Genomic DNA, 16,508 nt, shown 5'->3' on the forward strand with positions numbered 1-16,508 from the left:
ACAAACATCCATTTCTTCTCTCTCCCACCCCTCTCCCCACCTCACTGCATCATGAAAATTCTTAAAACTATTTTTCAGAGAAAATACAATTATACTATATAAAGAAGATTGCTGTAACAATATATAGATCTTGCTTTGAGTCAATAGAAAAATCGATACATAAGTTCATTTGTGCCATTTTTTTTTAGATTCCATATATAAGTGATATCATGGGAAAGAATCTAAAAAAGAGTGGATGTATGTATATGCGTAACTGATTCACTTTCCTGTACAGCAGAAGGTAACACAACATTGTAAATCAACTATCCAGCAATAAAAATTTTTTTTAAAAATAAAGGTTTCTTAGAATTCCCCTGTGAAACCAAAAAAAAAAAAAGAGGAAAGAAAAGAAAAGAAAAATCAATGCAGGTCAAAATTCACCTCTAATCAACTTGACTTTGATTTTTTTTCAATCCTCTCCTCTGAATCATCCAGTAGTTTAACATATTGTATCTGTATGATATTTGACCCCTGCTCATAAACACATTTTTCTTTTTTTTTTTTTGTCTTATATTCAAGCCCTTTGGTTGCAAAGAATGGAAGCCCTGTTTTGTAAGAATACAGGTGACCTGGAGAGTCGAGCAGCTGGGGGACTGGTTTTCTTTGTGTGCTTGTATCGCCCCATCGATCTGTCCCAGTCAGCTCACTCTCTGGATTGACCTCTATTCCCTCACCATTTGGCTTCCATTTGTTCATTCATTCATTCACTCATTCATTCATTCACTCACTCATTCATTCAGCTAGTTACTGAGTTTGACCACATGTCAGGGGTGGTTCTAGCACATACAGTTTGAGCCGCTCTGATCCTGACTCAAAATCATGGCCTCCTTTAACTCCACTTGTCAAATTCTCCACGTTTTTTAGTTCAAATTCCTGTGGGTGAGAAAGTGATTGGCCTAGGTTATGCCAGGCCATGTTTAGACAGCTGGACCTTCTGTAGCCCCGTGCCTGTTCATCCAGATGTGGCTAGAGGAGGGGGGTGGAGGCCTGGGCAGGGTAGGGCTGTCCAACTCACTCCATACACCTTCTTAGGTCCTACCTGTGTGTCTGTGTCATCTCCCTACCAAAGCGCAAGTCACTCACTAAGCCTCTACCATGATCTACCATGATGTTACAAGGGTAACACAATCAGTCTTTCCTTTACATGGAGTTGGGCTCGTTGTGGGCAGAGGACAACAGTCATAAACTCCCTGCCACTCAAGGAAAGCACAGCTAGTATCAGGGCGTTCCCTGTGGTGGAGAACAGCTGGTCCCATCACGTGAATGTAACACTCTTGGCCTTATCTTTGAAGGTAAAGGTGAAGAGAAAATAGGAACTGGAGGAAGATTAGAGGCGAGAAATATAAAGTGAGTCTCAGTTTCAAATTCCCATACATGGAAATAAATGGAATTACAGTCCAGGTAAGAGCCAGGCTGTTTTTACTCGACACCTGTCTTCAGTTACTCAGATCACAATTCCTATTAATACACAAAATTTGTGGAAGAAATTATAATACATTGTAGCACTAGATGACTCAAGACCGAGGGTTAGGAGGTTAAAATCTAGTTTGTATCTAGTATCATTTAAACAGAAATTTTGTCAGGGATGATACAGAGAACTGATGTCGATGGCATGCTATTAGAAATAGTTGCCTTGACAGAACCGCTGCTCAGATGGTTTTCTGCCCCATCCTTTCGTATTCTTGCTGTCCTACCAAGTCTCTTCTTTCATTTGTGAGGGCTTCTGCTCCACGTCAGTGGATTCGAGGTCAAAGATGGTAACTTGACCGCTAGAGGAGCCACCTGTCTGATTACCCTGCGGTGGGAGGGCAGGAGGTGTGAATCCTCGGGGCCGCCCCCAGAATCCTGGGTGCATCCCGAGAGCCAGGCAGCCCCGGGGTCCCTTCTGCGAAGGGCCTTGGGGGAGAGAAGCTGAGAGAAATGCACGCGGGGGTCGGGTGGTGAGGAGCCAGCAGGTAGGAGGGGTTGGGTCAGCGTGTGTGGGTGCTGGACTCTCCTCGTCGCTCCTGCACTTGCTGTATCAGGCTCCTCTGTGGCGCCCAGGTGGCTTCCCTGTCTCTAGGTTAATACCACTCCTGCCCTCCCTTCACATCAGCACCATCCCTCCTTTCCAGGTGTTCAAGTGACTCCTCTGTTCAGAAAATGCTTTTTGACACAGACACACACACGTGCACACGCGCACACACGCCCCAAATCCTTCATGGGACCTGGGCGTTCTGACCCCAGACAATTTTTCTAGCATCGCTTTCCCCCGGGTCCTGCATACACACCGGGCTCACCAGCATTCATCCCTCCTTGCTGCTTTGCCTGCCTGAAATGTCACTGACACCCCCACACCCACCTTCGGGCCTCATCATCATCTTTCCCTCCCCTTCCCACAGCCCAGAGAGGGAGTTCTCTGGGGTACCATGGCATTTAGGCTATACTTCTGACCTCAGTTAATTTTTTGTTGCCGTAGGTTTGTTTCCTCCATGGATTGTGAGCGTTTTCAAGGCAGGAACCTTTGTCCCTCATTCACTGTTGCACCCCACACCCAGCAGAGTACTCATCACAGCTGTTCCAAAGCGGTTTGCAAAGGAGGGAGATTCATGGGGACCACTGTTGTCTTTTAAATATTTGATATTTGCTTTTGGACTAGATACAGATAACTCTGCATGTGTCGGTCCTGACAACCAGTTCCTCGTATCGCCATGTTAGCTTCCTGACCCGCAAAATAAAACTAATGCTGGTCTGTGTTGCATAGCAATCAATGTGCAAGAACAAATAAATATTTCAAGTACCAGGAAGAAGTCTTGTTAGGAGACTGGCCAAGTGAATGCAAACTCCCTTTTCAAGCACTTGGAAGAAAAATGAGGGGTCATTCTCCTAGATGAAGACTCAGATTTTAGGTTTTTCTCTTTGCCTGAATTTGCTTAGATATAAAAATAGGGGATTGGGGGCTTCCCTGGTGGCGCGGTGTTTGAGGGTCCGCCTGCCGATGCAGGGGACACGGGTTCATGCCCCGGTCCGGGAGGATCCCACATGCCACGGAGCGGCTGGGCCCGTGAGCCATGGCCGCTGAGCCTGCACGTCCAGAGCCTGTGCTCCGCAACGGGAGAGGCCACAGCGGTGAGAGGCCCGCGTACCGCAAAAAAAAAAAAAAATAGGGGATTGGATTATGTCTCTTCTTCCCCTTTAACTCTAAAATTATATTATTGCAATGGTTCTACTTAACAAGTGTTAAATATTACATAAATGTTTTTTTGTGCTCAAATTCACAATAAAGACTACATTAAAAGACCCCGCTTTTACCGATGCTCCAAAGCATATTCTGAAATTCATTTGACTTGTAGTAATGGATGTGGAAACACATTAAGTGATCACTTCCACAACTGCTCTGTTTCTTTAAGAGACCTCGGTTGTTAAGTTGGAAGATCACTGAACCATATGAGGGTCAATAAAAGAATAAAAAGTCACTGGTTAGTGATTCGAGTACAAGGAACTTGATCCCAGTTCAGTGTCTGTGTGTCCATATGCCGCTCCCGGTCAGAGTGGGAGCGTCTGGTCCCCAGGTGCTCGCCCTTCCAGGATGGCTTCGAGGAGACTGGTGAAGCTGCTGTTCTTTGAGCTCCTTGAGCTTGCTGCCTTCTCTGTCCCCACGCTGGTGATAATGGAACAGTTTGCCGATGCCTATCAAAGCACAAGGGGTACACCTGGCAAAGCGCATTATTGGCTGATTGTTTCCTGTTCCATCGCCTATGTATCTTCAGTGACTCTTTTGATTTGGGTTCCCGTGAAAGTTCTCTTGTACAGGAAACGTCATCTTTACCAAAAAATCAAAGGATGGTAAGTAACAGAATTCTTTAGCAGGGAACCCCTGGGATGCTTTCAAAGAGATTTTCTCATGTACTCTGGGTAAGGATGTTAGTGTAGCACACAGGTACATAATGGGAGATTAAGGAGAGGTAATAATCACTGTTTATATAAATGTGTTCCTATTATGGTATCTTCTATATTTTTTTATCAGGTCATTTTTTACTGACATGTGTTCCTAAGAGCTAGCATGAATCTCTGATACTCTGAGTAGTAATTGTTGTACTAATTCCTCTGTACACAGAACTGCACGAAGTTTTCACAGTTAATTTACAGAAATCATAACTGTAAGGTTCTAATATAGAATTTTTTCTTTTGTGTAAAACTGAAAGTAATGTCTGTTAAAATGTTTATATTGCATTATTTTGTAGCTCTAAGGAGTCCTTTGAGCATTAACCAACTGAGATTTTTAAGCAAATTGGTTCCTTTGCTTAGATTTTAAATAATTTGCTATGTTGGTAAATTCTATTACCTTGGTGAGGGGAGGGGTAAGTAATTCAAATAATAACACAAATATTTTAAATAAATCAAGGTTTAATATGGATTGAACTCAGTTTAACTAATGACTGTAATGATCCATGTAAAGGTAATGAGAACATGTAATTTCTGATCCTCATATATTTTTCCTTTTAAATCTTCAGATCTGGTTCTTGTCATCTGGGATCTCTTTGTTTTCTTTCATAAGTTAAATTTTTCTTTCATACTAATCTTTCGTTTTTGTTTTTTTTTTTTTTGGCTGCATTGGGTCTTCGTTGCTGCGCTCAGGCTTTCTCTAGTTGCAGCGAGCGGGGGCTCCTCTTCGTTGCGGTGTGCGGGCTTCTCATTGCGGTGGCTTCTCTTGTTGCAGAGCACAGGCTCTAGGTGCATGGGCTTCAGTAATTGTGGCACGTGGGCTCAGTAGTTGTGGCTCACGGGCTCTAGAGCGCAGGCCCAGTAGTTGTGGCACACGGGCTTAGTTGCTCCGTGGCATGTGGGATCTTCCCGGACCAGGGCTCGAACATATGTCCCCTGCATTGACAGGAGGATTCTTAACCACTGCGCCACCAGGGAAGTCCCCGTACTGATCTTTTAAAGTTGAACAACATAGGGACTTCCCTGGCGATTCCGTGGTTAGGACTCTGTGCTTCCACCGGGGGGCCTGGGTTTGATCCGTGGTCAGGGAACTAAGATTCCGCAAGCCACACGGTGTGGCCAAGAAAACAAAGTTGGACAACATAGAACACACTTGAAAAGCAAGGAGTCGGGAATTTTAACCCAAGCAAAGGCAGAAATATAAAAGTAATAGACACAGCAGTATAGCGAGAAATCCTGTTGCAAGGGTGTGGCAGGGGAGCCATGAAGCGTGGGGCGCAGGAAGGGCTCTTTAGGTACCGACACTGGGTGTCAACCCCCAAATCACCAAGGGACTCAGTGCCCCGCGGGCAGAGCTCCTGTGGGGCTTCCGAAAATAAATCACGTGGTTGGCATCAATGGGGTTTAGGTGTTTTCCAACACTTGACCCAAATCCTCAGCATCAACTAAGGGGTGGGTCTGAAGCTGAGCTGGGCCCTCCACCCCTCACACCTGCTAGGAGTGGCTTCAACTGTTGAAGGCTCCTGGCCAGGCTGGGGAATGTGTAAATGAGTACAGGAGTAAACCAGTGGCAAGCTGGTCACGCCCAGGAAGGTGCTCTTTGAGTTTTTTTACATTGGCTCAATCCCTAGGACCTTAGGTCTGAATATCATTCAGGCAGCAAACCTTCCCATGTTACTTACTATTATTAATATAATATTATTGTTATTGTCATTAAGCTATAATTGCTTCTTTACTGATCACTTATTATGTACTATAAAATTTATGTATGAATTTCATTTCATCCCATACCACCTTGTGAAGTATATATATTTTATGAGCTTATCATTATTATTTCCAAGACGAAACTGATGATTAGAGAGGTTAAGAAACTTACCCGGTCAATTGACGAGTGAAAGGACTATACTTTGGACCTAGGTCCATCTGATTCTGTAATTGGTACTTCTAACCACTACCCGAAACTGCTTCTTTGAAGGATGAGGTCCCAGTCTCTGGGGGCAATTGAAAGTAAGGAAGAGAAGTAGTCTTTCATTTCTACCCCCTAGTGTTTGTGTTTGTGTTTGTTTGCTGTTTTTGTCTGTACATCTGGTCCAGCTACTCCCCTTGTGCTAAGTTGTCTTCGACTGTCACAACAATTACATCTTCCAGTGATTTCTTTTGGGAAATACTCTTCCAGTCTTTTTCTTCTATTTGTGGGTGTGGCCGGCCATGAGTGTTCTAAATAGTTTTAGTTAGAGGACAGGTTATCTATGATTTCAGTGAAACTGTTCCCTCATGACCTCTTTTATGAGCCATTATTATCTCTTACTGGCCTAGAAAAGAAGAAACTGTTACTGAGTACTGGTCTAGGAGCCTTACACATTCCATACCATTAAAGTTAAACTTTATGACAGTGTAGTAGGTATGCACTAGTATTCTTGTTTTATAGATGGAGAAATGGAAACTTGAACATGTGATTAACTTTGTCTAGTGACAAAGCTTATAACTGGTGGAGCTGGGACTGGTGAGCCCACACTGATCTTATCGTGTGCTGTTTCTTCTAACTTACGCAACTTCTCCTGTATCTTTTCTGACTTTGAATGCAAAGTGTGTTTCAAGAAAAATGCAATTCTTCTAGTGTCATTAGGATACATTTCCCCTAAAGATGTATACTTGGATGTTATATATGGGTCCCAAAAACGAGTATAGGATATTTTAATATATGTGGTAACATAGCATGTGTGTGTCATATAACCTGATTCCTAGATGAAGATGATGCAAACATTATTGCTACTATAGAAAGTAGGGATTGAAAGTATGAATTATTTTTGAAGAATACTTAAATAGTTGTTTATATGAGATTTCATAGATTCTTAGCATTCACAGATACACTGTCGATGGGCCTATTTGAGAACCTCTCTGTATGTCCATGTTGGCGTCATGGGACCTGTGAGGCTGGTATTCGGGAGAGAGTGAGTCAGCCAGCTAGTGAAGCCCTGACAATATGGCTGAGGGTTGCAGACCTGAGTTCAAATCCCAGCATTGACCCTGATTGGGAGACCGTGTGTGAGTTCTTTAAATTCTTTAAATTTTAGTTTTCTCATGAGCAGAACAGGGACAACCTAGTTTCTTTATTGGGTTGTTTTAAGAAACTGAATAAGATTATGCATGTAAAGTTCTGAGCACAGTGCCTGGCACATAGTAAGAACCCAGTGAATATTAGTGTTATGACCTCAGACTGAATCATGTTTCCATTGAAAACATGATCTGGGGTAATCCTCAGAATGACTCTGAGAAGCAGTAGAAGTAATGATAAAAGTGATAAAACTGAAGAAAATTCTATGTTATAAGTGATACTCTGCATATCTGGAGAATCTTGTAGGTCTCTTTTATCCTTTGAGAGTAATGAGGGTCAATAAAGTGGTATCATGAATATCTTATAAAGTATTTTGCATATATACATAACATGCTTTTATTTTTTATTTTTTTTAAATTGTAGTTGATTTATCATGTGTGTTAATTTCTGCCACATGGCAAAGTGATTCAGTTATACATATATATACATTTTTTAATATTCTTTTCCATTATGGTTTATCTCAGGATACCGAATATAGTTCCCTGTGCTATACAGTAGGACCACATTGTTTGTCCATTCTGTATGTGATAGGTTGCATCTGCTCATCCCAAATTCCCAGTCCATCCCTTACCCTCCCCCATCTCCCGCTCGGCAACCACAAGTCTGTTCTCTATAGTGTGTGTTTTATTTTTCATTTTCTCACTTGACCTGCATGCCTGTGTTGTAAAGTTGAGGGAATGGATATAATTGCCATTTTATAAGGCAGGAAACAATGTCAGAGAGCTTAAGACACACACTAAACCAAAAGTAGTCTGAACTTTTATCTGGTGTTCTTTCCTTTATTCTTGTTAAACACTTCCTCATTCTTTTGGAATGATTGTTCCTTTTTAGGGTTGCCTGTCATAATTTATCAAAGACTAGGGAGCTGGTTTGAGGAACGAAGAAAAGCTATTTATATCCACACCAAATTTTATATCCCAGTAAATAAGAGGAATCTTTGCCCGGGATATCTGTGAATAGGTGAAAACATTGACAAACTAGCCGGAAACTGAAGCAGATTTCCTCAGACAGGGTACCTTGGGGCAGAATAATCCTGGAGGACTTTTGGGGATTCCCAGACTGCTGTGGAAGTCAGGGCTATCCTGGACGGTGCTAAGTTAGAAAGACTCCAACATTTTGGAACATTTTACCTTGTTTACATCCTTAACATATGCCCCCAGATTTGCTGTTGATTTGTTTCAGGTGGCAGTGGTGGTAGCAGCAGTAATAGTTATAGCTGTCATCAGAGTAAAATAAGAGAAAATATTGGCTGAACAATTACTATGTACCAAGCAGCGTTGTAAACACATCGCCTGTATGACTTTAGTTAATTCTCGAAGATTTTTGAAGAAAGCTTACAGTGCCCATTTAACAAGCGAGGAAATTGGGGCACGGAGGTTAAAAGACCACCCAGCCAGTGAGTAGGGAGCCAAGCCCAACCCCAGGGTGTCTGGGGTCTGAGCCCCTAAATGGTCCACAGTAACACACACGAGTGACAGGCTAACCCGAGGAGGGAGAGCTCGCTCTTTTCAGCACCTCTGAGAAGGTCATCAGTGAGTTACCACGAGCTAAACCCGGGTGCTTAACAGTTACCTCTTCCCAGAGCATCCCCTTTCTTTCAGTCTGTCTGTCATCTTCTGAAACACTCAGGACTGATCATTTTCTCCTCCTTGATTACAGGCTTTCTCTGCTTGTCCCACAATCTCCAGTAAAGCGGCGTGAGTGGATTCACTTTTGCTTTTCTCTGCTGCATATGCAATGTCGCCAGATTCCATGAGTTCTTTCTCTTTCATCTCTTTCTCTTTCATTCAGGACCTTGCTCTCCGTGGCTGTTTTCCTCTCCCCAGTCAGGTGCTGATTTCCAGGGAGGTGTGCACTTGAGGTTCTGGCCTAGTTCCCCAACTTTTCACCTGTTCAGGTCCAGCGTCAGATCCCTTGTTCTGGTCGCTTGTGTTCAAAAGGAGGCACGAAGAGCATTTTATTAACCTGCTGCGGCTCTGGCAGCCTTCACCAGCTGCTGTCCTTGCCTTGGGCCTCTCTGTCCCCCTCATTCCCTCCCAGTCCTGTTGACAGAGTCATAATCTGCTTGAAAAATGGTGTCTGCATGTCAGTTCCACCTTTAAAACTCTACGCTTCTCCTTGCTTGTAGAATTCAGTGTTGGCATCATTCTGAAGCTGGAAGGCACCATAGCGTTCATCTAGGGCACTATTTCTCACAAGACAGTCTGCCTCTGATTTTAAAGGGAATTTACGACTTTTTGTGTCTCTAATTATGAGAAGAGCCTTCCTTATTTCCTTGTATTGAAATAAACTCTGCCACCACGTAGCTTCCTTCCAGTCTTCCTTGTACATGTCACATCCTCTGCCCCCTTTATATGCCAGTGAATTTGGCCATGGCCGGGAGCTCTACCCATCACCCCCTGATTCCCGCTTTTTAATTGCTTTCCTTTTTTTTTTTTTATAAGATGCATCAAGTATTTTATTTATTTTTTTTGAATATTTCTTTGAATTTTTTTAAATTGGAGTATAGTTGTTTTACAATGTTGTGTTAGTTTCTACTGTACAGCAAAGTGGAGTTCCCTGTGCTATACAGCAGGTTCTTATTAGTTATCTATTTTATACATATTCGTGTATATATGTCAATCCAATTCTCCCAGTTCATCCCCCCCCCCCCCACCCCTCACCCCGCAAGATGTGTCAAACATTTTAATTCGGAAGTTGCATACTTCAACTTGCATAGAAAACTTTGGCCTCATCAATCAATTTTCAGTGATTCGACACTTGCCAATTTCAGAGTACTGTCCTTGTTATGAAATTACACTAGCATGGCTACAAGCAATTAATTAGCCCCATATAATGGTCACTCTCAGTAGCATGAGCACATTTCTTTCTCTTTTTAAAAAAATTGTATGGGACTCTAGTTGATGTACAGTGTTGTGTTAGTTTCAGGCGTACAGCAAAGTGAATCAGCTATACGTATACATATACCCCTTTTTATTGCTTTTCGAGCACTCTCATCGGCTCTCATAAACTGTCCCTTGTACAGTGACGACTCCCACGTTGTGTTTCTAGGGGTGACCTTTTCTCTGAGCTCACTGACATCTTCTCTTCTCCAGTGTCCAGGCTCCATCAGTATTTCTTGTCTTATGATTTCTGGACCTTTTACTCTTTGGGATGCCTCCTTGGGATGCTGGTTGGCTTGTTAATGTCTGAGTGTGGTCTCATTGATACCACACACCTTCAATTTATTACAAAGCACAAGAACGCAAAACGTGGCAAAACAAGGTCTGCCTGTATATTGGTTTTAGCCAACAGTTCTAAGTTTTAAGGCTTGGCAATAAACCTCTGTGTCTGGACACTGTCCTCTGGGCTCATCAAGGTGAAGGCTCCACCCTCTGGGCCTTGGGCAGCAGCCCTGCTCTCTGGATCTGAGGAGGGAACCCCTGGGCCTGTGGTGGCAGCGGCAGCTTCCCTGGCCTCTGCAGCATCATCAGAGTCGTTCTTCCCTTTTCTTGAAGGATAGTACATATTTGCATCCATATAGCTCTGTTTTAGCCTGTTTCCTGCCGATCGTACCCAGAAGTCTCACAGCCTTTCTTCATTTCGTCCCATCTCTGTCCCCCTTCAGTGCAAGCTGTCAGGGTTTCTGCTGAGATGGTTGATTGGATTCACAAGCCACACCCTTACTGTTGTCTCCAGAACATGCTGTCTCATTTTTTGTGTCTTTTGCAACATGGATAGGGTGAGAATTTTCTGAATCTTCAAGACTGGGCTTTTTTTTGTTTAACAATTCCTTCTTCAATTTCTCTCTCTCCTCTTGCATTTTACTCTAGTCAACAAGGAGAAACCAGGCAGTGCCTTCAACACTTTGCTTAGAAATCCCCTTAGCTAAGTGTCTGAGCTCATTGCTTACAAGTTCTCCTTTATACTCAACAGAACACATTTCAGCCAAGTTCTCTGTCACTGTATAAAAAGGATCACCGCTCTTCCAGTTTCCAGTAACACAGTCTTCATTTCTGTCGGAGATCTCACCAAAAGGACTTTTAATATTCATGTTTTTAGCAACATTCTGTTCATAATAATATATGTATTCTCTAGAACAGTAGAGGCTTTCTGTACAGCTCTCCTCTTTCTGAGCTCTCCCCAGAATCTCCTTTAACTTCCATATTTCCACTAACATTCTCTTCTGGATAATCTAGCCTTTTTCTATCCTGCATCTTCAGACTCTTCCAGACTATCCATTACCGAATTCCAAAGCCACTTCCACATTTTCGGTATTTGTTACAGCAGTATCTCACTTCCCTATAGCAAAATCTGTGTTAGTTTCCTAAGACTGTCATAACAAAGTACTTCTAACTGGGTGGTTTAAACAACAGAAATTTATTGTGTCACAGTTCTGGAAGCTAGAAGTTCGAGATTAAAGCGTTGGAAGGCTTGGTTCCTTCTGAGGGCTATGAGGGAGAATCCAGTCCAAGCCTCTCTTCTAGCTTCTTTTTTTTTTTTTTTAACATTTTTTTAAAAATTTATTTTTGGCTGTGTTGGGTCTTCGCTGCTGTGTGCGGGCTTTCTCTAGTTGCGGTGAGAGGGGGCTACTCTTCATTGCGGTGCGCGGGTTTCTCACTGTGGTGGCTTCTCTTGTTGCAGAGCATGGGCTCTAGGCACGTGGGCTTCAGTAGTTGCAGCATGCAGGCTCAGTAGTTGTGGCGCACAGGCTTAGTTGCTCCACAGCATGTGGGATCTTCCTGGACCAGCGATCGAGTCCGTATCTCCTGCATTGGCAGGCGGATTCTTATCCACTGTGCCACCAGGGACGTCTCTCTTCTAGCTTCTGATGGTCTGCTGGCAATCTTCGGCATTCCTTGGCTTATAGATGCATCACCCTGATTTCTGTCTTCATCTTCATATGGTGTCTTCCTGTGTTTCTTCATGTAATCTTCCTTCTGTACATATCTGTCTCCAAATTTCCTTTTATATAAGGCCACTGGTCTTTTTGGATGGGGTCCCGCCCTAATGACCTCATTTTAACTTATTACCTCTGTAAAGACCCTATTTCCAAATAAGGTTACATTCTGAGGTCCTGGGGGTTGGAACTTCAGCATGTCTTTTAGGGAGGACACAATTTAACCCATACCACTCATTAATAAATTAGAAGCAGACGTTAGCAGTGAGTCAAGATTTTCAAATACAGGTTATCATTATTTCTGCTTAAATAAAACACAGATTTGGATTAGTATTCACTTATTAACTGGTCTGTTCATTCATTTAGCATTTATTGAATTCCTACTCTGTGCCAGATATTCTCCAGGGTTATGGGGTTCTTGAACTTGGATGAGAAACAAGTTACATCTCTATTTTCGATAACCTCTGATTGAAAGATGGCATTTCTTTCCATTATGAATGTTGGTAACAAACCACAGTAGTATTAGCAGGACCTGTAATTTTATTACATAGATTTTTTTTCATATCACATTACAATTGTTGCAGATACTTCAGATTACGGTTTATGATCTTCACTACCTTGAAATTATGAGAGACTACAGTTTCCACTAGATCTTGAATGCTCCAAAGAAAATTAGAAGACACTGTATTCTTAGATAAGTGTATATATTACTAACTCAAAATTTTAAAAGAATGTGGATAACTGTATTACTTTTTTTTTTTTTTTTTTTTTTGGTGGTACGCGGGCTTCTCACTGTTGCGGCCTCTCCTGTTGCGGAGCACAGTCTCCGGACGCACAGGTTCAAGCGGCCATGCCTCACGGGCCCAGCCACTCCGCGGCATGTGGGATCTTCCCGGACCGGGGCACGAACCCGCGTCCCCTGCATCGGCAGGCGGACTCTCAACCACTGCGCCACCAGGGAAGCCCAGATAACTGTATTTCAATATAATTGCTTTGTTTTGTAGTCTATGTATTTTGTGCATTTAAAAATTCTATTCTGAGAAGGGTCCATAGGATTTAGCAGATTCCCAGGAAGTTTATTGTACAAAAAAGATTTAGAAACATTGTTCTAAATGCTGGAGCTAAAGTAATGAACAATTCAGATAAGGTACATAGTCCCATGGAACTTACCTTGGGGATAGGCACACAGGAGCCAGACATGGAAGATTATGATCTAGATTTAGATCTACGATCTAGAGACACCCTGGCAAAAAGGAAGAGCCAGTGTAAGCCTCGAAGGTGGGGCAAGCTTGGTGTGACCACAGAATAACCAGGGTGCTAGTATGGCAGGATTAAGTGGATGGTGGGGAAGAGGCAGGTCATTCTAAGTGAAGAGAGTAGGAGAAATAAGAGAAACCACATCACGTAGAACACTTAGGCAACAGTGATAGGTTTCAGTTTTATTCTAATTACATTAGTCATACATTGAAAATATTTTTAGAATCTCTAAAATATACAAATGAGTGTATTTTGTGGTAAAATACACCTAGCATAAAATTTACCATCTTAACCATTTTCAAGTGCACAGCTCATTGGCATTAAGTACATGCACATTGGTGTGCTACCATCGCCACCATCTATCCACAGAACCCTCTTCATCTGGCAAAACTGAACCTCTGTAGCCATTAAACAGTAACTCCCCATTCCCCACTCCTCCCAGCTTTGGTGATTTTTGAGCAGGGCAGTAACAAGAGGTGTTTTACATTTGAAGAATCAGACGTTTGCTCTACGGAGAAAATATTGCTAGGCAAGAAGAGGGACACTAACAGGAAACTGGTTACGAAACACTGCAGATGAGATATGATAGTGAGAGAACCACGGTGTTAGCAGAGGTTGATTCAAAATACATTTTGGCATTAAATCATCAGACAGCATTTGATGATGATTGGAATGAGTATGGGTTCTTTTTTAGGCATGTTAAGTTTGAGTTGCCTATTAGATTAGACATCTGAGTGGAGGTGCCAAATAGATAGTTGGGTGTCCAAGTCCAGAGCTCAGGATAGAGGCCAGTGTATATACACTATAATCTGTTTGTGAGTCATGGGCAAGTGGGTGGTGTTTAAAGCGATGGGATGGGCTGAGATCATCAGGGGAGATAATATAGATAAATAAGGGGTGCAGGAATAATCCCTGGGGCACTCTTATTTTTTAGAGGTCAAGCTGAGAAGAGGATTTAAAATTCCATCTTACTTCTGGTTTTAGCAGGTTGTACTGAGTCTGGCTATGAGAGATGGGCTATCCAATGCCCTATCTTATGTCTATACCTAGAACATCTAGGATGGGACTGGGGTAGAGTGAAATGGTGGGACCAAGAAGAATTCTTAGTCATTTGTAAGACTCCAACAATACTTTTTGAACTTAAACACATACTATCCTATATATGTAATTCATATAATACGTATTTAACTTAGGAAAGAGGGGGTAAATATTTCACTATAGAAAACCTCTGAGTATATTTTATCTTCCCATAAATTAGTGATGTTAAATATACATTTTAATTCTCTCTGTCATGATAGACTATTATATATTATATCTCAATAGCTATTTGTTTGCTTGATCATGCAAGGCTTAAAAAGTGGTCCAAAAACAAATTTAAAAACTATGTGATTTTTATGTCTATATGATTTTTTTTGGGGGGGGGGTGGTTCACGTAAAAAAATCCAGGTGTTTTCACTCTAAGTCGTCTTTAACTATCCAACAGTATATTGTTTCTAAATATATTGTTTGAAAAATCAGTTTTACAACATGGGGTATAGTATCACTTGAGAAGTTCATGCTGTTCTTTTTTTCAGTTGGTCGCCAGACCCTGAACGCTTGGGCAGGATTCTGATGAATGAATTTTGAAAATATTGAATGTCATTTGTCTTGTACTGTGATGCTTTTAGCAGTCGATGGTTTGCTAATTATTTGGAAACCTCTCACCCCTTTGTTCTAGAAAAGCATTCCGGCTTTTGTGTGTGTTCCCCTTTGCCATACTCAAACATTTGGGAAATGGAAATAGGGAAGTAGTAGCTTCTTAGAAAAACTATAGATGAATGGAACAGGAACTGCAAAATTGGCAAAATGTAACAGGAACTGTTGATCTTGTACATTATTGCTTTTGCTTATTTTTTCTCCTTTGCTAGGAGACCTGTTATGATGATGTGTGTAATCCTCACCACACTTCCCAGCTTCAGCTTCTCTATAGCAGTGACCAAGGTATGGAATTTTGATTTCTTGTCCTGCAAGATTTTGAGTTTTTAAAATGTCCCCTGTTATTAAAATTTCATAGAGTGGTGTGCCCAAACAAATTTCTTGAAGTTTATTATCTCCGGTCTTATTCTAAGTTGCAATATATATATTTAAGGTACTAAGATCATTGTTACCTCTGTGATTGTGGAGGCAAGTATAGCAGCCAATTAGAAAAATTGCTTCTGTGTTTGTATGTGTGAGAAAGGAAAGTTATTTGAAAATAATAAAAAAGCAAGGAATTTGAGAGCACATCCACATGTGTTTCTTCTAACCTGTTGTTTTTCATGAGTGTCCTTGGTTCTAAATGGAATATCCAATCAATATCCAAGGGAACAACCACTCACATGCTAAAGCTTTGATAAGATTCCATTGACAAATAATTTGTACACGATGTTTATTTGAAAATAAATTTGAGTTTATGTTTCAATAAATGCAGCTACAAAGGGACTCTGATGAATGGATATCTGCAGGGCAGGAATACTACAGGCAGAACTTTCAGCCTGTGAGGACTCTCTTACCCAGAGAGTTCAAAGCAGAATGCCCTGCTAATCTTATTAATTTTCAAGGTGCTGTGAAAGATTTCTTTTTTTTTTAATTTATTTATAAGATTTTCATTTACATGCTGAGCAGGTAGTCATTAAGTGCTTATTACATGCCAGGTACTGTGTTAGAAACTGAGGATAGAGCACTTAGAAAATTTGACAGTCTCTGGCCTTCAGTAATTTTTTATTGACAGTAGAGAGAAAGATAAACAGGCAGCTAGAACAGGTATGATCAGTTCTGTGAGAGAGGTGAGTACCAGGTAGTGGATGACATCATTAGAAATTACACGACTGTGGGAGATGTCCTACATGTAGCATTAGGACAATACATGAACACACAGAATAACCTCAGAAGGCCATACAGATGGACTTTGCATCAAATTGCAACACACAAATATTTTAATCTAGATTTATCATTTTCTCCTTCCTCCCCAAAGACCTTGTAAAGCACTTGGGAGGTTCCCAAGAGCTTTGAAAATTCAGTGTACAACACTTTCAAGGAACACCACTATCACAGATGATGCTCTGTCTACAGTTTAGTTGCTCTTTTGGGGATTCTTTCCCGTTATGTCTCACCCGCTGTTGGATATTTTTCTTTCCTTTTTTCTTATTTTTCACTGAAATCTAACACACAAACAGAAAAGCTGACACAACATAAATACACAATGTTAATGGAATACCACAAAGCAAACTCCCATAGAAACACTACTCAGGTCAAAAAATAAAACTTTGTCAACGC

At 41.6% G+C, this 16,508-nt stretch overlaps 1 protein-coding gene across 1 annotated transcript in view; it reads left to right on the top strand.

Annotated features, from left to right (window-relative positions):
* Positions 1-3,607: 3,607 nt before the first annotated feature.
* Positions 3,608-16,508, top strand: part of TMEM236 (transmembrane protein 236) — a 49,227-nt gene continuing 36,326 nt past the window's right edge. The window contains exons 1-2 of the mRNA XM_027121982.1: positions 3,608-3,864; positions 15,122-15,194. Coding sequence (XP_026977783.1) covers positions 3,608-3,864; positions 15,122-15,194 — 330 coding nt within the window. The remainder of the gene's footprint in view (positions 3,865-15,121; positions 15,195-16,508) is intronic.

This window comes from Aethalodelphis obliquidens, unplaced genomic scaffold (genome assembly GCF_003676395.1).
Source record: "Aethalodelphis obliquidens isolate GAN/ISIS:26980383/991018 unplaced genomic scaffold, ASM367639v1 scaffold23, whole genome shotgun sequence".
Classification (NCBI taxonomy): domain Eukaryota; kingdom Metazoa; phylum Chordata; class Mammalia; order Artiodactyla; family Delphinidae; genus Aethalodelphis; species Aethalodelphis obliquidens.